Consider the following 21,971-nt stretch of genomic DNA (forward strand, 5'->3'; position numbering starts at 1 on the left):
TTATTACCAATGGAAATATGTTTTGGCGGTTGGTGTGAGTACGGCGAAATTGGCTTTACCACTAAAAACCAAATCCTCCAAGCCTGTGGACATCCTAAGTGAACGTATTAAGTGAACACCTGTTCAGTAAGAGGTGAGGCAATTGGGCCTAGAACCTGCCATAAGGAAATCGGTGCATTAGCTTAGAATAAGGGTGGAGGGATAGCTCAGTGGTTTGAGCATTGGCTTGCTAAACCCAGGGTTGTGAGTTCAATCCTTGAGGGGACTATTTAGGGATCTGGGGCAAAAATTGGGGATTGGTCCTGCTTTGAGCAGGGGGTTGGACTAGATGACCTCCTGAGGTCCCTTCCAACCCTGATATTCTATGATTCTATAAGGCTGGTCTCTCACTGATGCTTGGCATGGCATAAATACATGTAGGCTGGGAAGTATTCAATTTTTTTTCATCGCTCAATGGTGGTAAACAGCGATTTCACCGTATCCCACCCGCCCGAACAAACCATTTCCATCAATAATCATCGAAAACTACAGCTACAGTTTGACTGAAGGCTATTTACTTTGTAGATTTCAACACATGATGTTCATAGAATCATAGAATATCAGGGTTGGAAGGGACCCCAGAAGGTCATCTAGTCCAACCCCCTGCTCAAAGCAGGACCAAGTCCCAGTTAAATCATCCTAGCCAGGGCTTTGTCAAGCCTGACCTTAAAAACCTCTAAGGAAGGAGATTCTACCACCTCCCTAGGTAACGCATTCCAGTGTTTCACCACCCTCTTAGTGAAAAAGTTTTTCCTAATATCCAATCTAAACCTCCCCCATTGCAACTTGAGACCATTACTCCTCGTTCTGTCATCTGCTACCATTGAGAACAGTCTAGAGCCATCCTCTTTGAAACCCCCTTTCAGGTAGTTGAAAGCAGCTATCAAATCCCCCCTCATTCTTCTCTTCTGCAGACTAAACAATCCCAGCTCCCTCAGCCTCTCCTCGTAAGTCATGTGCTCTAGACCCCTAATCATTTTTGTTGCCCTTCGCTGTACTCTTTCCAATTTATCCACATCCTTCTTGTAGTGTGGGGCCCAAAACTGGACACAGTACTCCAGATGAGGCCTCACCAGTGTCGAATAGAGGGGAACGATCACGTCCCTCGATCTGCTCGCTATGCCCCTACTTATACATCCCAAAATGCCATTGGCCTTCTTGGCAACAAGGGCACACTGCTGACTCATATCCAGCTTCTCGTCAACTGTCACCCCTAGGTCCTTTTCCACAGAACTGCTGCCGAGCCATTCGGTCCCTAGTCTGTAGCGGTGCATTGGATTCTTCCATCCTAAGTGCAGGACCCTGCACTTATCCTTATTGAACCTCATTAGATTTCTTTTGGTCCAATCTTCCAATTTGTCTAGGTCCTTCTGTATCCTATCCCTCCCCTCCAGCGTATCTACCACTCCTCCCAGTTTAGTATCATCCGCAAATTTGCTGAGAGTGCAATCCACACCATCCTCCAGATCATTTATGAAGATATTGAACAAAACGGGCCCCAGGACCGACCCCTGGGGCACTCCACTTGACACCGGCTGCCAACTAGACATGGAGCCATTGATCACTACCCGTTGAGCCCGACAATCTAGCCAGCTTTCTACCCACCTTATAGTGCATTCATCCAGCCCATACTTCCTTAACTTGCTGACAAGAATGCTGTGGGAGACCGTGTCAAAAGCTTTGCTAAAGTCAAGAAACAATACATCCACTGCTTTCCCTTCATCCACAGAACCAGTAATCTCATCATAAAAGGCGATTAGATTAGTCAGGCATGACCTTCCCTTGGTGAATCCATGCTGACTGTTCCTGATCACTTTCCTCTCCTCTAAGTGCTTCAGGATTGATTCTTTGAGGACCTGCTCCATGATTTTTCCAGGGACTGAGGTTTGTTGTTGCTGGTTTGTGTTTAAGTGAGATGAGGCCAAGGGAGGTAAGATCTTTTACTGGCCCCATGGGTGAAAGGGACGAGGTGTCACACTTCACCATGGCCTCAGAACTTTCCCATTGAAAATGGAAACTTCTCAATGTGGCAAAGGAAGGAGCCAAACAGAACAGCGACATCGACTTCCTGAGCAATGCGAGAAACATGCCGAGAGAGTCTGTCCCACCCAGGCCTGGATTCCCCTGGTTTCCTTCTCCAGACCGACAGAGACATTTCAAAGTGAGGCCCTTCCACCAAAACTAGTTGGTCCAAAAAAATAGATTCAACCACCCACCATGTCTCTCTTACAGCCTGGGGCCACGCGGCTACAAGAAGACAGTCGACGTTTTGTGTTTTAGTGCTAAAGCTTTATAGGGTGAGTCCAGCAGAGCCCTGCTGTGTCTGCGTCACGCTGAAGCCTGGAATGTCTATTGAGTCAATGGGAAGTGACAGAAACAGCCCTTCCGTGGGACTGAAGCCCCAGGGGAGTTAGGCACCGAAACGCCTTCCAGGAGCTGTGCCTTAGTGCCTCCCTCCACCCTCCGATCCCTGTGCCACCCCCTTGAATGCCCCATTTACGGGGCCACCTCTAAGAATCCAGATCTGGCAAACCTCTTAATTTGGAGCCTAATTCCCAGATTCTGAGCTCAGACGGGGGCGGGGAGATCATCCAGCCTGGCCTCGTGTGTCGCCCAGGCCATGGGGCTGCCCTGAATTCATCACTGGCTGAACTAAAGCCACCCTTTAAGCAAAACATCCCATCTCGACGGCAGAATTGCCACCAGTGGAGAACAAGGTTTCCACCTTTCTAATGGCTGGTAACTGGACCCCCAAAGCCTCACCCCCTGCATTGCCTCTTCCCTCGAGGCCCCGCCCTGTGCTCCGCCTCTTCCCTGTGGGCCCCGCCCCCTTCTCAGCCTCTGCCCCCAGGCCTCATCCCTGCTCCACCTCTTCTCCCCGAGGCCCCGCCCTGCCCTGTCTCTTCCCCAAAAGCCACGCCCCTGCTCCGCCTCTTCCCTCAAGGCTCCGCCCCTGCTTCACCTCTTTCCCCCCAGATCAAAAAAATCGGACATCAGGATTGTCACATGGCACCTGGACACACAAGCCAAAACCCAGACTCTCCGGGTGAAAACCGGATAAGTGGCATCCCTGACGGAGAACCTGCCTCCGCCCTGGGTAGATTGTTCCCAGGGATAATTCCCCTCCCTGTTATAAATTCCCACCTTATTTCCAGTCTGAATTTGTCTAGCTTCAGCTTCCCGCCCGCTGGATCTTGGCCTACTAGATCGAGGGGTCCACTCTCACCAAATTTTTCTAGAGGGGACTGAGTCATCCCTCAGCCTTCTCTGTGTGACGCTGGATAAACTGACTTAGGCCTGTCTTCCAGTCCTTGAGTCATTCTCCTGGCTCTTCTCTGACCCCTCCCCAAGTGATCTCTGTGCGTCTGGAACTGGGGGGTCGCGCAGCCGGATGCAGGATTACACTGGAGGTCGCCTCTGAATGTGGGGGGTCGGCTCTGGCCCAGGTCAGGCCAGCCGATCAAACTGGCCCCTTCTGGCCTTGGAAATCTGTTTGTCTCATGTCTCCTCATTGCCCCTCAACTGCCTCGCGGGATCCCTAGCTGAGAAGCCGGCACTAGGAGCAAGCATGTACAGCTGGCTGGCGGCCATAGGGGGAAGTGCCAGGTGAGCCACAGCTGGATCCTAGCACTTAATAACAGCGTATTCACAGGTGAGGTCGGTGGCAGGCTCCGCTCGCCAGGTGAGAGGCTGCAGCTGGATGGCCGAGTAGTTGACCTTGTCCGGGTCACTCTAGGGTAAAGAATAATAATGACAACACCCGGATCTGACTGGGAGCTTTACATCAGCACAGCTCAAAGCATGGCTGGGGAAACGGAAGCACCAGACAGGGAAGTGACTTAGCCAAGGTCACCCAGCAGGTGGAAGAGCCAGGAAGAGAACCCAGACGTCCTGTGTCGCATGCCAGTGCACTATCCACTAGGCAACACTGTCTCCTAAAAACAACTCCTCCCCCCCACAATTTTAGCCTTGATGATCATTACGTCGGGCATTCTGGAGACCCCTTATATCGACACAAAACACACAGGTTGAGGGCGTCACCTCCGTAATTGGAAATAAACTGGGAGGATAACAGCCCTACCACTGCTGCTGGCTAAAGGAGCAACTCCTTTAGCTCCACCTTGGGGATAACAGCTCTGCTACTCCTGCCATTTAATGGAGCAACTCCATCAGCTCAAGTTAATCTGTTACTTAGTCACCAGCAGTTGGATCAGACCTGGTGCCCCCTACAGGGGAAAGGCCCCAGACCCCATTCCCTGTCCCAGCCAGTGGATGAAATATTGCTGCAAACGCCAGCTGCCCAGAGCTTGTCCCACTGCCCCAGGCGATACAGAGCCCGCGCTCCAGGGCGCTCTTCTCTTCATGTCACCCCCAACCCCATAACTCAGCCTCCCGCCCACCTCTGTGCAATCCAGCTGCTGAGGGATACCCCCTCCCCTACCCAGCAGCTGTGCTCACCCTGACCCAGAGCATCCAGCCCAGCCTGATCTCACTGCCACTGGGAGCTGATCTCACAGGCGGCAGACCTGGGATAGAGCCCAGGAGTCCTGGCTCCCAGCCCCCTCTCTAACCACTAGACCCCACTCCCCTCCCAGAGCCAGGGATAGAACCCAGATGTCCTGGCTCCCAGCTCCCCGCTCTAATCACTAGATCCCATTCCCCTCCCAGAGCTGGGGATAGAAATCAGGAGTCCACGGTCCCAGCTCCCCTGCCCTAACCACTGGATCCCACTCTACTCCCGGAGCCAGGGACAGAACCTCAGAGACCCGGGCCATGTATACACAGAGAAATGAGTCTCTCACCTGCAGTACTTTGCCAATGTTCATGGGGTGACTGTAGATGTGGGATTCCCCGCTGCCATCCGGAGAGCCCGGGCACACCTCGGTGGGAGCGCTGCCGTGGAAAGAGAGAACGTTAGGGGGCCTGGGGATGGCCTGAGGGCATTTGGGGTGCCAGTGTTGGGTCGGCTGCAGTGCTGTGGCTGGGGATTGGTCAGGCTGTGTCGCTCAACAGTGTAGAATCCCTGTGGGTCAGTGGCTGGGGGTGGACTCCTGGGCTAAAGCACCCCAGACCAGACATGAGTTATGGATTTGGGGAATAGGAAATGGGGCCTTTCCGCTCTAGGGGACACTGGCTCCAGTCCAGCCCCAGAGTGGGGGACTGGCTTGCTCAGGAAGGAGGGGGGCAGGGAAGGGGCCTTTCCCTTCTAGAGCAGCGGTCTCCAAACTGTGGGGCACACCACTCTAGGAGGGCATGGAGGAACTTTCGGGGCAGTGCAGCCGGGCCAGTCCCCATGTGGGGCAGGGATGGAGCACCAGCCAGCCCCGCTTTGCCCCAGCTGCAGCTCCAGCCCTGGTCCCAACCCCAGTTCCTGACTGCGGTGCTGACCCCACTCCCGGCAGGGGACGGGGTTGTGGACCCCTGGTTGTGGACCCCTGTCTGGGGAGTGCTGGCTTGAATCCAGTCCCTGCCCCAAACAGGGCTCATCCCTCTAGCGGGGGCGCCAGGGACACACACACTCACACACACATGTCGACCTACTCCCCAGCAGGAGGCGTATCAAGCTCACCCTTGGCCATGTTCTCCTAACATGTGGGCGCCGCCCCACACCCAACCCCTGCACGGTAGCTCACAGGCAGGCCCGGCTGTTACCTGGGGGGCCCGGTTGGGGCCAGGTGGGCTGGCTTGCCCATAGTGCTGGGTGTTCTCATAGATGCGTTCAGACATCGGGGTCTCCTCCGGGCCTGGCTGGTCCTGCAAGGCAGGCAGAAGTGAGGCCGCGAGCCACTGCTCTGGGTGATGTTTAATAACAAAGGAAAATGCACGTAAGTGCCCCCCCCCCCAATAAACTACCCAGGGGATTGGAAAGACCTTCTGTGCTGCTCGGGGGAGGGGACGGGAAGGGGACAAGGAGGGGGATTTTATAATCTGTTTTCTGGAGGGGTAAACTGAGGGACAGAGTTCATCTAAAGTCATGCAGTGAGTCAGCAACAGAGCTGGTGATAGAACCCAGGAGTCCTGGCTCCCAGCCCCATAGATGCACTTACCGGATCGCTGCTCAGTCCCTGGCGTTTGCTCCACCTCTTACTACAAATAAAGGAGACCAACAGCTCAGAGGCAAAACAGCATCTGCTTCGGTTCAGGAGGGGAAGGAACAGGACAAAGGCTCCCACAAAATAGAACCTCCTGCCTGGGCTTGACCCCTGCTCTCCTGACCACCAGCCCCGCCGTTTAACCAGGAGGCCACCCAGCCCTTCCCAGGCCCCTTCGGGGTCAGGTATCTGTGTGGGACCCAACCACCACCATTCAATCACCTCCCCCGAACTGGGTTTCGGTGCATCCGAACTGGCTCTGCAATTCTCACTCCCGGATTGCGTGGGGTTCTCCCGCAAAGGCCAGGGAGGAGGCGCTGGGGATTGCCAGACGACCCGAGATGTGGATATCACCCATTTGCAAAGCAAGCGCAAATACCTCCAAGCTATGGCGCCGATCAGCCCCACCAGCAGCAACAGGACAAACAGAACTGTAGGTCCTAGGATGTACGCGGGAACCCGCACAGGAGGGTGACTGGACAGGAGGGTTATTGGATCAATCCTGCAGCAGATTTTTGAACCCCATTTGCTGATGGATGGCAGCTGGGTAACAACCCCACAGTGAGGCTGCATGGGGCTGGATCATTACACGTGGTGCTAAGATGCAGCCACTTCTGGGGCAGGGCAGCTGGGAAACAACCGCACAGCAACGCCGCACGGGAGTGGCTCACTCAGCACTGAGATCCAGCTGCCTCTGGGAAAAGGGAGCAGGGTAATAGCCATATGGCGAAGGCTCAGCCAGGGCTGAGATCCAGCCACCTCTGAGGTGGGGTGGGGCAGAGCAGCTGGGTAACAGCCACTCAGTGGCACTATATGGGGATGGCTCACCCGGTGCTGAGATGCAGACACTTCTGGGTGGGGCAGCTCCCCCAGCGCTAAGGTGCGGACTCCTCTAGGATGGTGGAAGGACGTAGGACTGAACACAACAACTGGCCGAAAGGGAATTGAGAGCAAATCACTGGGGCAAAGGCTGAGTCTTGGCAGCTATAGCATGGGATTGTATCCTTCCCACGCTGCATCAACCTCAGCCGGTTCCACTGATCTGCCGCAGGAGCAAAATGAATCTGGCAGGATTTGAACCCATGGCTTCGGAGTCAGCAGTCCTGATGCTCAGATGTGAAGCCCTCCCATCTCAGCACCCCCAGCCTCCTCTATAGGATGTGCTGCCCAGCTGGATGACGTTTCCCACGATGCACCACTATCTCCCCTCTTGGTGATAGGAGGGTGCCTCATAGGAATCCACAGCCAAGGTGCATCATGGGAGATGTAGTTTCAAAGCTTTGTATCCTCATTCTCCACTACAGGCCAAGGTCTCTGTCTGGACTACATCTCTCATAATGCACCACCAGCGCCTCTCTTGGTGAGGGAAGGGCGTGCAGCATAGGAATGCTACGCCAAGGTGCATCATGCCCAGCTAGAGATCCTGACCTACAGAAGAGAATGGAAGCACAAGGCACTCAAACTACAACTCCCATCAGGCCATTTCCAACTGAAATATTTCTGTTTTTGACATGTCTATGAAAATTGGAGATTTGCCACTTGGGGGAAAAAAACCCATTTCATGGCCAGCTCTACTAGAAATTTTGGGTTTTTTTAAATGAAAACCAAGATCTCACAAAATCCCATCATTCCATGTATGTCATAGGAGTCCTTCGGTGTGATGCATCATGGGACTTGCAGTTCCTGTGCCTCACGTTCTCAGTCTCCTCTGTCGGCCGGGCTGTCTGGCTGAACTACATCCCCTACGATGCACCACCTGCTCCCCTCTTGGTGCAGGGTGAGGCATTTCATTGGAATCCCTGGCTATGGTGCATCATGGGAGATGTAGTCCAGCCCCTGCCTGTTTGATTAAAGGCCTGGAGGAATCACAGCCAGCCTCCCAAGACCTCGGGCAAAGGCAGTGATGGGCCTAGGGAAGGATGATCCATAAAATCTAAGGCCAGAAGTGACACAGGCCTCAGGACTCCCCTGAATTCATTCCCATTTGAACGAGAGCAAATACTTTAGCAAAACATCCCAGCGTGATTTAAACATTCCCCGGGAAGGAGAATCCACCGTGTCCTGAGATCATTGTTTCAATGGCAAATTCTCCTCCCTGTTCAACATTTGCACCTTATTGCCAGTCTGAATTTGTCTAGCTTCAGCTTCCAGCCCCTGGATCTCTGTCTCCTCAGCCGCTGGGCCCATTATCAACGTTCTCTTCTCCGCATAGGATCTTCCAGACACGGCTCATGTCACCCCTTCCCCTTCCCTTGGTTCAGCTAAACAGACGGAGCTCCTGGAGTTTCTCACCCTAGGGCAGGTTTTCCAGTCCCTGATACATTTTCAAGGCTCTTCTCTGTCCCCTCCCCAGCTGATCAGCACCTCCTGGGAGTGCGGGCCCCAGAACTGGGCACAGGACCCCAGACGTGGTTGCATCAGGGCAAGATCCAGAGGTAAAATCCCCTCTCTGCTCGATTCCAGATTGCCCTGTTCATGCACCCCAGATGGCGCGAGTTCTGCTGGCCACCACCTCACGGGGAGCTCCTGGGGAGCTCGTGATCCACCGCGATCGCCACAATGACCGTCTCCCGCTGGGCCTACGGCACAAAGGCACAACCCCAGCACCTCCCCCACCCCGGAGGTCTCTTTTCTCACGTCCCCGCCACTTACACGGTACAGTGATGGTGATGTTGATGCAGGGGGACAGGGACTGGCCGATCCCATTGTCGGCCTGGCAGCGATACTCCCCAGCCTGCTCCGCCGTGGTGCTCTTCAACACCATTTCCTGCCGGGATCCCTCCAGCTGCTGGCCACCCCGGTACCAGGTGTAGGAGTTGGGGGTGGGGAGGCTGCTGGTGTAACTGCACGTTAGCGTCACCGATTCCCCTTCCTGCGGGCTGATGCCTGGCACTGCCTTAATACGGACACCTGTGGGGGCATCTGGGGGGCGAGATGGAGACACGGGGTGTGAACGGAGAGCGACAGAGTGGGAGGATGTGGCCCAGAGGGGGAAGGTATCCAGGGCATGGGGTGAGGGGCAGGTCCTGGCCCATGTGGCTCCAGGGGGTGAGAACAGGGAGGGCGGCATAGGGATAAGGGGGCTCAAGGCAATTGCGGGGGAGAGGGTCTGGCCCAGAGCAAGCTGGGGGCCTGGAGCAGGTGAGGGGTGGTACAGGGCCTGGCCCATATAGGGATGGGGTTCTGGGGCAGCTGCGGGGGTGGGTGGGGGAAGAGACTGTCCCAGAGGAGTCTGGGGACACAAGGCAGATGGAGGGGCAGGGCCTGGCACAGAGGCGGCTGGACACCTGGGAAGGTGGGAGGGGACAGGGCCTAGCTCAGGGTGGAATGGGGCCACGGGGCAGGTGGGGGGGGGACACAAACTGAATTTGTCTCTGCTGGGCCCAGCCACAGGAGCGATGCAGAGGAGCAGGGGGGCCCAGCCAAGAGCCAGCAGCACTGGGTTGAGCAAACCTGGTTATTAGGAGGAGGGGGCGGAATATGAGGCTGGAGCTCATAAAATGGGTGGGGTGGGGTGAAGCAGGGGCGACAAGGTGGGCGCACGTGGGGCTGCTGTAGGATGCTGTGTGGGGAGAATCGGGGGCTGCGAGGGAGGAGGCTCTCACCAGCCCTCACAGAGAGGCTCAGATACCCCCAGGTGGGGCCGGAGACCCAGACCTGACATGTGTAGCTCCCTCCGTCGGAGATGGCTGCCTTGTCAACAAGTAAATCCTGCCCGGCTCCTGGCAGCCACACGTCCCCGCGGGACCAGACGTACCCGATGATGGGCCGCAGGGCAGCAGCCTGGCAGCGCAGGGTAAAACCGTCGCCTTCCCTTAGCGCTTGCCTTCCCTGCCGGCCACGAAACATCGACCCAGGGCATGTTGGGGGTGACTGAGGGTGAAAGTCGGGAGAGACTTTGTCAGCAGGGCCCCAGGACTGAACAAAGAGGCAGGTCCCTCCCCGTCCAGTGCCACAGGGCCAGAATATTTGGTAAAGCCAGGTGAGAGTTTTTGAGCTGGGGAAAGAACCCAGGAGTCCTGCACCAAGTCTCCCCCACTTTAGCACATTAGACCACCCCCCTCCCAGAACTGGGGATGGAAGCCAGAAATCCTGATTCCCAACTCCAACCAGTAGTCCCTCCTCCCCCCATGTCAGGGATAGAACCCAGGCCTCCTTGTCCGCCCCCCCCCGCTCTCGCCATGCCATGTGTAGAAGCAGAGCTCACCGGTCCCCAGGGGCTGGGATTCGTCAGTCACACTCATCCCTGTATCCATCCACCTGGCATCTCAGCGCTGCACCGGGGTCCAGCTGGGACGGGGATATTCGCAGCTCGGTCGCCCCAGCCTGCCCGAGGTTTCCCCTGAGCTCCGCCACGCGCCATCTCGGTTGTACCAGGAGGGGCCATGAGGGCAGGCAGCCCCCACAAAGCAGGTGAGGGAGGGTCCCGGTTCCATTCGGCGCCCCAGGGTGGGCTGGCACTCATGATCTGTGAGGAGAGGAGGGGTCTGTAGCCATTGAACCCTGCTGGGGCCCTGGGCCTGGCAGTGCTCCCAGGGGCTGCAGCCTGGCTGCAGAGTGGGGATCAGCCCCCAGGGTGCGGGCACGGCCCAGCCTGGGCGCTCAGCTGGCTGGGGCAATGTGGGCTTGTGGCCATGGGGAATAGCAGCCAAAGTTCACCTGAGACATGGGGAGCACTGGGTCTGCCCAGAGGGGCGCAGCCGCCAGTTGGGGGCACCACACATCTGGTCTCAGAGTAGAGCCCAAAGTGCCCTGCTTTGTTTTTGGCATTTTCATCACCCTCCCAGCCACAGAAACCTTAGATCCCGCAAATCCCGCATGATTCCCCCAGGCTGCTAAAAACCAACCAACCAACAGACAGAAACCGGTGGGCGAAGATCTGATCTGGCCACCCCCTTCAATCCAGCCACCCTCAGTTCACCTCCCCATCTCCCCTCAATTTAGGTCCCCATATCACCCCTCAGTGCACCCCTCATCCTCGCTCAGTTCAGCTCCCCCGCCCGCCAATAGCTGGTGTCTGGCCCTTGGGCCAGAGGCCCTGATTGCAGGAGGAGCTGCACTGGCAAGGGGTCAGGTTAGGGTTGCCAACTTTGGTTGGAGCTATTCCTGGAGGTTTCATCACATGACAATCTTTAATTAAAGATTAATCTTTAATTCCTCAACACTCCAGGGAAATCCTGGAGGGTTGGCAACTTTAGGTCAGGCACTTCCCTTGATCAAGGAGTCAGGGGCGGACGTGGGCAGGGGCAGCTGGGCCGGAGCTGGGCAGATGGGCAGGGCAGGGAGCAGAGCTCTCCAGGCCGGCCCAGGAGACGCCCCGACTCGCTGCGGCAGCCAGAAGCCCTGAGGCAGGACGTGGCGCAGAGAAAACGGCAGCCCGGGGTACGAGAGTGGCTGAGGCCCTCGCTGCTCAGCCCAGGATGGCCAGGGCTAGACCAGGCTGACTCTGCCATGAGAGCCAGGCGTGTTCTCCACCGGGGTGAAACCAGCAGCGAGGACCCAGCCGCTTGGGGTCAGGTTCAAGGCCAGACGCCCCCTAGGCTTGAAATGGAGCCGCTGGCGCGAGTGGCTGGGACTTCCCTGCGATGGAACCCGGTTCCGAGCACCCTCCTGGCAGTGTAGACGCACTCCCAGGGCTGGGGAAACGCTCCCCACCTGTCCCCTGGCTGACAGCGTGTCGCGTCTGTGTGAATTACTCACTGCTCAGGAGGCAAAAGGCAGGGATCAGCACCAAGGCCATCTCCGTCCAGCGCAGAGCACTCAGCCGGCCTGGGAGGGGAAAGGGGCCGGGAATGATTCACCTGCAGCATTTCTGGGTGACAGCTCGTCTGCGCTGGGCAATGGGGTCCAGCCATGGGATTGACTGCATCATCAGGTATTTTACACCTAGAGCCCTTTGTAAAAGAACTTCCTAACCAGAAGGGAGTAAAGCCCAGAGATTGGCCTGGCGGAGCAAGGACTGGTTGCATTTCTATCCCTGTGTGCCTAGTGTGCCATGTGTGCTGGGCTTACGGCCTCGGGTGAAATGCAGCCACCTCTGGGGAGTGGCGAGTGGCTCTTTGGCAGCTCACAGCAACACAGAGGGCATTTTTAGGGCAGGACTGGAGGACGGTTCCTAAGTGGAGCCGACATGTTCAGGGAGAGTCGGGGGGGTGGAATGGAACAAACCGCTTTGGGGTGTGGCAGGGACCCCAGGGGGACATTCTGACCCCTTGGGAAAGAGCCATGTTGGGAAAGGGTAGCACAGGCACAAGGGGCCAGGGTCAGGGTTCAGTGTTTCAGTGGGGAGCAGCAAAGCCCCAGTTGCAGAGATCAGCCCTGACTGCAAGGGGAGAGCCCCCTACAGAGCCCCCCGCCCTGTCCTGCAGCTCTACACCCCCTAGCGCTTCCTCTGCTATTTCCTCTCCGATAGCTGGATTGTTTATTGGGGGCTCGTCTGTGTGTGTATCTGTGACCACAGCCTGGGCAGAGCCAGTGTCTGATGTTACCCAGCTGCTTCGAGAATGTTCGCTCTGAGTCATGGTGCAACTGGCCAGCAAGGGTCTGAGGGCCTGGGTGTGCCTGCAAATAAATTTCCTTTTTCAGAGCTGGAACTAGAACCCAGGAGTCCTGGCTCCCAGCTGCCCCTCCTTTAACCCACTAGCCCCCACCCTGCTCCTAGAGCTGAGAGAGAACCCAGGAGTCCTGGTTCCCAGAGCCCAGTTCTGTCCCAAACATGATGCTCCCTCTCTGAACAGTTGATCAGTCTAGCATGGTCTCCCCCAAAAGATCTCAAACACCTTCAGTGACACCTTCACGAACAGTGAAATGCTGCCTGCTCTGGGGTAGGGCACGGCAGCTGTTTAACAGAGTTGCATAATGTTGCCCAGACGTGTTCAATCCCCATATGTTACACCGTGAGCTCGTCAGGCAGCGACTGGCTGTCACGCTGTGTTTGGGAAGCACCCAGTGTATTTTCAATGCCCCCCCTAGTGACAGTGTGGCCCAGTGGCTGGAGCACACCGGTGGGACACAGAGCCCCAGGTTCTACTCCTAGATCTGTCATGGACCATACAATACTGGGCCAGTCACCGTTTAATCTCCTTTCAGTCCTTTAGAGATGCGAAGAATCATTCTCCCCAACTCTGGCTTTTTGCCCCAAAACAAGGAAAAACGTCTCCTACCTGGGCTCTGGGCCTGGGTTAGTGGCTGGGTCTCCGGTCTGATCCCACCGCTGACACTAGCGGGAGAGCAGGGAGGTTGGGGGCAGGTAAGGAGGAATCATCTTCATCAGCCCAGGCGCCATGAGTGGCTGGTGGCTCAGGGGAGGAAAGGGAACTGTGATCATGTATTCCCCTGCCTTTAAAGGCAACGTACTTGCTGGTTTGGTAGCAATAAGGTCCAGTGGTTACAGTGACTGAGAATCAGGACTTCTGGTTTTTATCCCCAGCTGGGGGAGGGGCGTGAGGTCTAGTGGGTAGAGCAGGGGGCTGCGAGTCAGGACTTGGGGGTTCTGGCTCCACGCACCATTTTTTCAGCGGGAGCCTTTCACTTTGTTGTCTGGCTGCCGCAGACAAATTTCCTCTTTCTCTGGAAATTGTGAAAGCTCAGCCCCAGCGCTGGTTACAACGGGGTGTGTGTGGTGGTGCCTGTTCCTTTTAACGCCATCCAGCCGCAGAGACTCCCCAGCCACAGGCCAGATTGGCCCGCTGGGTCAGAGTTAGAAGAACCACGACACCCGTGCTGAGAGACCCTGGTGAAGGGATGAGACTTGGTCCTGTTCTAGCACTGGCCAGCTGGGATCTCAAAGTGTGTGAGGAGCTGCTCAGCCCTCGGAGCGAGAAGAGGGTCCCTATCCTCATGGGCAAAGGAGCAGAACCAAGAATAGAACCCAGGAGTCCTGACTCCCGGCCATTGTGACAGGTTCCCTGGGATGCAACATGGAACGGGGGTACCACTGAGCCCTCTTGCTTACCAACCTGGGCTCCCTGTCACACTGTGATGCTGAGTAAGGACTGAGTCTGGGGAGAGCTACAGGGAGATAGTGTCTGCAGGGAGGAAGCTCTGGGGATATGGCCCCATACCAGGGCTGGACAACTTGTCAAAGAGGACATGAAATTGTATAAAACATCCTTGGTCCTGATTCTGTCATCTCAGATCTGCCTAAGCTTCTTTAGGGGAAGTTTGAGTCGCAAGATTGAGGTCCCAGTTATGTTGGTACGCCCTGAATGTGAGATTTGGACATTGGACTATGAACTATTTCTGAAAAAACACTTTGCAGCTACAAAGCTCATCATCTCTGCTATGTTTCATAGTAGCAGCCATGTTAGTCTGTATTCGCAAAAAGAAAAGGAGTACTTGTGGCACCTTAGAGACTAACAAATTTATTTGAGCATAAGCTTTCGTGAGCTACAGCTCACTTCATCGGATGCATTTCCTGTCTGTTTGTAGCTCAAGTCAATGTAATGGCCAGTTAGATTGAACACGAGTGAGGAGCAGGGCTCTGTCGGATGCGATCTGATGCTCCGAGGCTTTGTAGGACTGAACCCAGAGTCCAAGGGCAAAACACCCCATCTTTATAGTTGTAAAGTCCCATTTGAGTCCATGCATTTTGCAACGTCATCCTGTAATCATTAGTCCTTAAGTGGTGTTAATCTTGGGGTTTTCTGCTGTTATCATTTATTTGTTGTCTCGCCTTCGGGGGTGCCTGCCTCACTTCTGAGGTCGTCAATGCTGCTAACATGTTTAGCATGGCTACAATGGATATTTTTGGATTGTCTCCTGCTGTTTTCAAGTCTCTCACTTTTTCTTGACCATCTGGACATTTGTGATGGCTTTCACACCTTATCTTTTCCTGTTGCATGCATTCCTCATTCACACAAACAGTCTCTCACAGCTACTCTGAAAGGTATACAGAATACATTGTAAATTAAGCCTTGCTAAATCTTAGAACTAAAACCATTCACATTGGGGCTTCAGGCCCTCAACATTTCTCTAATCTATTTACCATAGAGACAATACAAAATTCTGTCTTTTACAAACTAAACTTTATAACAGGTCCTAATTGTAATGCATGTGGGAAACAGGATCCCGGCCTCAGAAAGTCATTCCTTTTTGTTATTCCAAAAGGCTTGCTGGCAGAATGAAATCAAGGTTTACAGCAATTCTTGTAGTTTCTTATGGGAGGGGCCCCAGCTGAATTCGGGGCCTGCTGAGCCAGGCGCTGCCCAGACACAGCGAGAGACAGTCTCTGCCCCAGCTAAGATCAGGGCCCCGTTGTGCCAGGCACTGCCCAGACAGACAGCCAGAGACAGCCCCTGCCTCAAAGAACTGGCAATTAAAATAGACAATAGATGGGAGGAAAAACTGAAGCACAGACCAGGGAAGTGAGTGGCTCATCATCGTACAGCAGGGGCATGGCACTTATCGGAGGAGAACCCACAGTCCTGGGTTTCAGTCTGTTCTAGCCACTAGCCCACAGCAGCTTGAGCTAGCCCTGTCAATATACAGGGTGCTTCCCAAACATGGCGTGAGAGCCAGTCCCTGTCTGACGAGCTCGTGGTGTAAGATACAGGGACCGAACATGGTGGGGCAACATCATCCTGCACTATTACACGGCTGCCGTGTCCCACCCCAGAGCAAGCTGCATTTCACTGCTGGTTGAAATACTTAACAGCTGGGCACCCTTCCCTGACAAGGCTCTATCCCAAAGGGTCAGGACGTCCCCCTGCTGCATCCCAATGCAGTTTGTTCCCTTCCCCCACCCTGAATCTCCCTGCATGTGTCAGCTCCACACAGGAACCTTCCTCTGGTCCTGCCCTGAAAACATCCTCCACATTACTGTCCTCCACGTTACACATCCCCAGAGGTGGCTGCATTGCACCTCCAAGGGGTGAGCCTTGAATACACGGCCCGCAAAGCACAGGGGAATGGAAATGAAATGGATCCATCGGGCCAGTCTCCAAGCCTTACTCCCTTCTGGTTAGGAAATTCCTTTACAAAGGGCCCAAGGTCTAAAATATCTGATCACTCAGCTGATCCTGCAGTTGGACGACATCGCCCGGCGCAGACGAGCTGTCACCCAGAAATGCTGGAGGTGAATCATTCCCGGCCCCTTTCCCCTCCCAGGCCGGCTGGACGGAGATGGCCTTGGTTCCTGCCTTTTGCCTCCTGAACAGTGAATATTTCACACAGACGCAACGCGCTGCCATCCACCATTTCCCCAGCCTGGGAGTGCATTTACACTGCCAGGAGCACACTCAGAACCGGGTTCCATTGCAGAGAAATCCCAGCCACTCGTACCAGAGGCTCCAGTTCAAGCCTAGGGGGCATCTGGCCTTGAACCTGACCCTGAGTGGCTGGGTCCTCGCTGGGGCGATTTCCCCAACTCTCAGGGGCCGGGTGCCAGTCTGATCCCCGATTCCTGTCCACGGCAGGCGCCTACGCCCAGGAGTGGAACGTGACATTCGCACCAGGGCCCCTTGCTGGATGGGCCGGATCGTGTGTGACCATCCCCTGCTCCTTCACCCACCCCGCAGGGTGGACGGTCAGTGCCGTGACCTGGACACGGGACAGGGATCAAACCATCTATCGCTCGGTGGAGGCTCATGTCCACGCTGCCTACAAGGGGCGCGCCCGCTATCTGGGGGACCTGCAGCACAACTGCTCCCTGCGGGTGGCGGGGCTGCGCCCCGGCGATCAGGGCACCTACGGCTTCCGGTTCCATGCAGCGGGAGATGGCAGGACTGACAGCTGGACGAGTGACCTGGTACAACAGCTCAATGTCTCTGGTAACCAGGTTCCATCCAGCACACCCCAGGTAAATGCAGGGACACACACACACACACACACACACATACACCCCCTTTCTGCCTTGCTCTGAAATCCAAGTGGTTAGAGCTGGGACCCAGGACACCTGGGTTCTCTCCCCAGCTCTAGGGGGACGGGGGGAGTGGTTAGAGCGGGGGGGACTTGTGGGTCAGAACTCCTAGGCTGTGTTGTCGGACCTGAGTCCCCGTCACTGTCTAACCTCAGGCACCCTCAGTTGCCCCCAACGTGCCAAGGGTCGAGGTTTTGTGGCCGGCAGGGAAGGCAGCACTAAGGGAAGGCGACGGTTTTACCCTCCACTGCCAGGCTGCTGCCCTGCGACCCATCGCTGGGGACGTGTGGCTGCCAGAAGCCGGGCAGGATTTACGTGTTGAGAAGGCAGCCGTCTGAGCCCCGATCTCGTGGCTGCCATCCTGCTCCTCATCGTCCTCGTTAATGTGGGGGCTCGTTACCCGCTCGGCAGAGGCTGGCGGCAGGAGGGGGCTGCGGAGGGTAAGAGCCAGGCTGGGCGGATGGGAACAGGGATGGGGATGGAGCAGGGGGGTGGTGATTTGGGGGGCTGGTGGGAGACCTAGGGGAATACCGGGGTGTAGCCAGTGATTTTAGCTGATTGTGAGGTTATGATTCATTAACATGTCACGTCCCATACAATCACTGTCTGCTCAGTAGAGTTAAGGGACTGGACTATGGAGGTCTACAACCAATCAGGATTTCGAAGGAATAAGCGCCTGTTTGAGAGCTAAGGCAGGAAGGCTGAAACGCAAGGCCTGTCAGCCAAGGCCTGCAAGGTTTTAGCTTCGCTGTTTTGGGCCTCGGAGCTAAGAAACGCTGACAGAAGTAAGTGAGCGAAGAAAACCCCAATGCCCTGAGATGCTGGGCAAAGAGGCACCAAGGGGCAATGTTACAAACAATCAGCCGGAAGATTAACTTTAAATCGCAAAAATGCTGCAGCGGCACATCTGGCTCCAACGTGTGTCTGCACCACCGGCTACTGGTTGTGTGTCAGTGCTAACGAGAACAAAGAGAACTAGACACGGCCTATAGAAACTGGGGGGGCCTTTAGTCTCTAGGGGACACAGACCCCGAAGGAAAAAGAGGGGTGACACTTTCACATACACACACAGAAGGTCGCTAGAGGAAGACTCTCACCCCAACCTCAACCCCATCCGGGAGCTAAGACCGGATGCCTCTATTCCATGAGGGTGTAGGGGCTGGGAGCCAGGACTCCTGGGTTCTATCCGTGGCTCCAGGTGGGGAGTGGAGTCTAGTGGTTAGAGTAACAGAAGAGCCCAGAACTCTGAGCCCACTTGTGTATAAGGGGCTCCGATTCACCGCCGTGCCTCAGTTTCCCAGCAGCACAGCGGGAACCCAGAGGCATGCCTGCTGTCAGGTTTTGTGCATGACCACAGGCCGGGCATGGTGCAATCCAGAGTCAAAGGCCCCGGCTGCTCCTTGCATTTGATTTCCCACTTGGGGGACGGGGGGACGAAGAGCCCTGAGAACGCCTCTCCCCCGCTGCTGAGCAGTGCAGGGCACCAGAGCAGCTGTTTCTCCCGCATCAAGGGCCACTGGCTGGGCCTCGGCCGGAGTATTTTTGTGTCAGAGACGCTGCCACTTCCTCTGGGCTTTGAGCAAACCAAGGTGGGGGGAGGACCTGGGAGAGCAGCCTCAGGGTGTGAGAACCGGCATCGACTATTCCTGCCCTGCGCCCGCCACACAGCGCCCCCTAGCGTCCCCACCCTGCTCCCTCCGCAACACAGCGCCCCCAGTGCCCCCATCCTGCCCCCACCATAGTGCCCCCTAATGCCCCCCCTTCCCCCCACAGCACAGCGCCCCCTAGCGCCCCCACCCCGCCCCCACCATAGTGCCCCCTAATGCCCCCACCCTCCCCCCCACAGCACAGCGCCCCCTAGCGCCCCCACCCTGCTCCCACCATAGCGCCCCCTAACGCCCCCCCGCCCCCCTACAGCACAGCACCCCCTAGCGCCCCCCCTGCCCCCCTGCAGCACAGCGCCCCCTAGCGACCCCACCCCGACCCCTGCAGCCCAGGACACCCTAGCGCTGCCCGGGGTACTGAGCCAGCCCTGACGGCCAGGGGAGACTGCTATGAGAAAGGCAGGGCCCTGCCTCTGTATCCCCCTCCTTGGTCCCTCTGCGACACCCACTTCCCAGCCATCTTGGGCCAAGATAAGTGTCTCTCTCCCTCCTCCCAGGGATTATTGCCGGCTGCGCAGCTGCCTGCCAACTCTGGGACATCCCCAGCCAGCCAGACGGCCTCCCCCAGCCAGTGGAACGGCCGCAGGTAAGTTGGCCCCCAGCTCTTCTTCACAAGCAGCGTGAGCCTCACGGTGCGAGCATTGCAGAGGAAACACCCCTGAAGGAATCCAAGAACCACCCTGTGTGCTCCAAAGCTCCCCAGAGGTTCCCCCTCCAGCTGCCCCCCTCAGGCTGCGGGAGGGGTCCATCCTGCACGCCCCAGAACTGGGGTTTGCCCCCCGAGATGAGCAGCACATAATCATCTCCAGTCTCCAGGGGGAGATAATCAGCCGACCGGGCCCCCCTCTGCAGGGTGTCGCTTCCAAAGGCCGGGTTCATGCAGGAGCGGAGATGGGGAAATTGTCCTCCTGCCTCCCTGGGGATCCCAAGGAAACCTGCTGCCCACGGCTTCTTCCTGGCACATTGTTCCGTCAGTCCATTGAACTCCGGGTCTGACACCTGTCCCATCTCCCGCCTCGAGATCTTAACCCCAGACCTGACTGCCAGGAAGAGCCCCCACTCTGCAGCACAGCCCCCCCAGTGCTGCTCTGGAGCATCGGCGCCAGCTCTGACCTGCAGGGAGAGCCCCGACCCTGCTCCCCTAAACACAGCATCCCTAACGCAGCCCCTGGGCATAGGAGCCAGACCTGACTGCCAGGGAGAGTCTCCACCCTGCAGCACAGCACCCCCTAGCACCTGTCTGGGGCATCGGGTCCAGCCCTGACTGCCAGGGGAGAGCTCCCACCCCACCCCCAAAGCACAGCGCCCCCTAGTGCCAGCTGGGGCATCGGCGCCAGCCCTGACTGTCAGAGGAGAGCCCCTCCACTGCAGAACTGCGCCCCAAAGTGCCAGGGCACAGACAATAGGGGGTGATCGTGGCCTGGGCACAGGAGTGGGGTGGAATATACCATCCTACCTGTAACCTCAGCCCCGTGCCATTCAGAGGGGTCCTTCTTTGGCCCCGCGCCCACGTCCCCCCCAGGTGGGCACAGACAGAATCACAGCGAGGGTCTGTCTGGCCTGGGCTGTCGGTTCCTTAGCACTGCGGGGCTGTGGTCTGGTCCCAGGACAGAGCTGACCCCTAGGGTTTGGGTTTGGCCCTGGCGGGCCTGTCCCCCCTTCCTGCCCCTGGGAAACCGCTGGCTGAAATGTGGCCAGAAAGAAACACATGGTCCCTGGTTCTGTCTATTGGCCCCTCTCCTGGCCCAGCCCTTCCCGCCTCCATCAGCAGATGTCCTGGACCAGCCACAGATCCCCTGAGCATGCTCAGGAGCAGCAATGCCGGAAACCTGGATGAGGAGCGTTTCTAGCACAACACGCCGGACAGCCCTGCCCCCAGCCCGGGGAATGGAGAGCAGAGCAACGGGATCAGAACAAAGTACCCTGCGCTAACCACTAGACGCCCCTCCCAGCACCCAGGAGGCCTGACTCTTGTCCCTCCACCAGCCAGGGACAGAACCCAGGAGTCCTGGCTCCCAAACCCCAGGCTCTAACCCACCTGACCCCTCTCCCACCCCAGAGCTGGAGATAGAACCCAGGAGTCCTTGCTGCCAGGCCCCTGATCTAACCACTTGTCCTCCACTGCCCATAGTGGCAGACACACACACTCCTCAAGCTGGGGATGTGATCACAGGTCTTCAGACCTTCTTTCCCACTGTGTGTCGTTCTGTGTCCCCAGCAGGAAATCCTGCGCTCCGGGGATATGGCCAGCCCCTCGGACAATCCTGGAGACTATTAGAACGGCCTGGGGACTATTGTAACTGAGCCCGGCCGAGGTCCCTGCGAGCCGTGGTGCCCGCTGTGCTGCCAGGACCCTGAACCCCATGAGACTCCACCATCAACGCCCCGGCCTGTGTTCACCCTCCTCTAGGAGCCGGGAAAACCCTCTGAACCAAGCTCACGCCACTGCTCGTCCCCCGCGGGCTGCGAGCCCGGCTGCAGCCCAGACCCCACTTAGGGCTGGGAATTGCTGCTGTCAAATGCCGGGTTCTCCTAACTTTGACTTGACCCTGGAATTTCCTGCCTGTTTCCTCTTTGGGATTTGAAATCTCCCTTGTTCCCCTCTCCTTTGCTCCTGGGAATTGCTCAGCACGTCTCACCTTTAACCCCAAGTTAACCGATGTTTTTTGTCTAGGGATTTCCACTGTTTTTTATAAAGTTGATCTAGAAAAAGAATTACCCAATCCCTGCATTTCCGAGCTATTTATTCCCAGTCAAGTTCTCCAGTAGAGTGACGGCCACATCACCCCAGCTGGGGGTCTGGCCCCATTCATTCCAATGGAGCTATGGCCGCTTGACCCCAGCATAGGTGTCAAGCACCCACCGGCAGCCCCCCATCAGTGCTTCCCTCTCTCTCCCTGCTCCTCCTGCCCACCGGGGCACAGGGGAGAGGAGCGAGGACGCAGCGCGCTCGGTGGTGGGAAGAGGTGGGGCGGGGCGGGGCGGGGCAGGGGTGTGGCCTTGAGGGAAGGGGTGGAGTGGGGGTGGATCCTGGGGCAGATCCAGGGCTCGAGCACCCCCCCGACACAATGGAAAGTCGGCGCTTGTGGACCCTGCTGGGATCTGCCCCCATTGAGCGATGGCTTCTCTTTGTGTTTAAGGTCCCGGCCGTGCAGAGGGGTCTCCGGCTGGTCGGGATTTCGGCAGAGCTCAGTGGGAACCAGCTTGGGGAGAGACCAACTGGCTGTAAATATCCTGGGTCTGTCCTTGGAGTTCCTGTAGGCCCAAACAGAGAGCCAGTGAGATCCCTGCTCAATGGGCCCCAGGGCCAGCGGGGTG

General features: G+C 57.0%; 1 protein-coding gene and 1 long non-coding RNA gene across 3 annotated transcripts in view; one reads left to right on the forward strand and one right to left on the reverse strand.

Annotated features, from left to right (window-relative positions):
- The first annotated feature begins 655 nt into the window (after positions 1–655).
- Positions 656–18,707, forward strand: LOC122457364. Its single transcript, XR_006276868.1, has 3 exons — positions 656–667; positions 6,301–6,316; positions 17,155–18,707. It is a non-coding gene; the product is annotated as an uncharacterized LOC122457364 (long non-coding RNA).
- LOC122457361 (sialoadhesin-like) overlaps positions 4,855–21,971 on the reverse strand; it is a 53,688-nt gene continuing 36,571 nt past the window's right edge. For both annotated transcript variants that reach the window (XM_043501947.1, XM_043501948.1), the window contains 4 exons: positions 8,791–9,056; positions 6,511–6,606; positions 6,087–6,126; positions 4,855–4,932 (listed from right to left, as the gene is read on the reverse strand). In XM_043501947.1, coding sequence (XP_043357882.1) covers positions 6,124–6,126; positions 6,511–6,606; positions 8,791–9,056 — 365 coding nt within the window. In that variant the 3' untranslated portion in view covers positions 4,855–4,932; positions 6,087–6,123. The remainder of the gene's footprint in view (positions 4,933–6,086; positions 6,127–6,510; positions 6,607–8,790; positions 9,057–21,971) is intronic.

This window comes from Dermochelys coriacea, chromosome 24 (assembly GCF_009764565.3).
Source record: "Dermochelys coriacea isolate rDerCor1 chromosome 24, rDerCor1.pri.v4, whole genome shotgun sequence".
In the NCBI taxonomy this organism is placed as follows: domain Eukaryota; kingdom Metazoa; phylum Chordata; order Testudines; family Dermochelyidae; genus Dermochelys; species Dermochelys coriacea.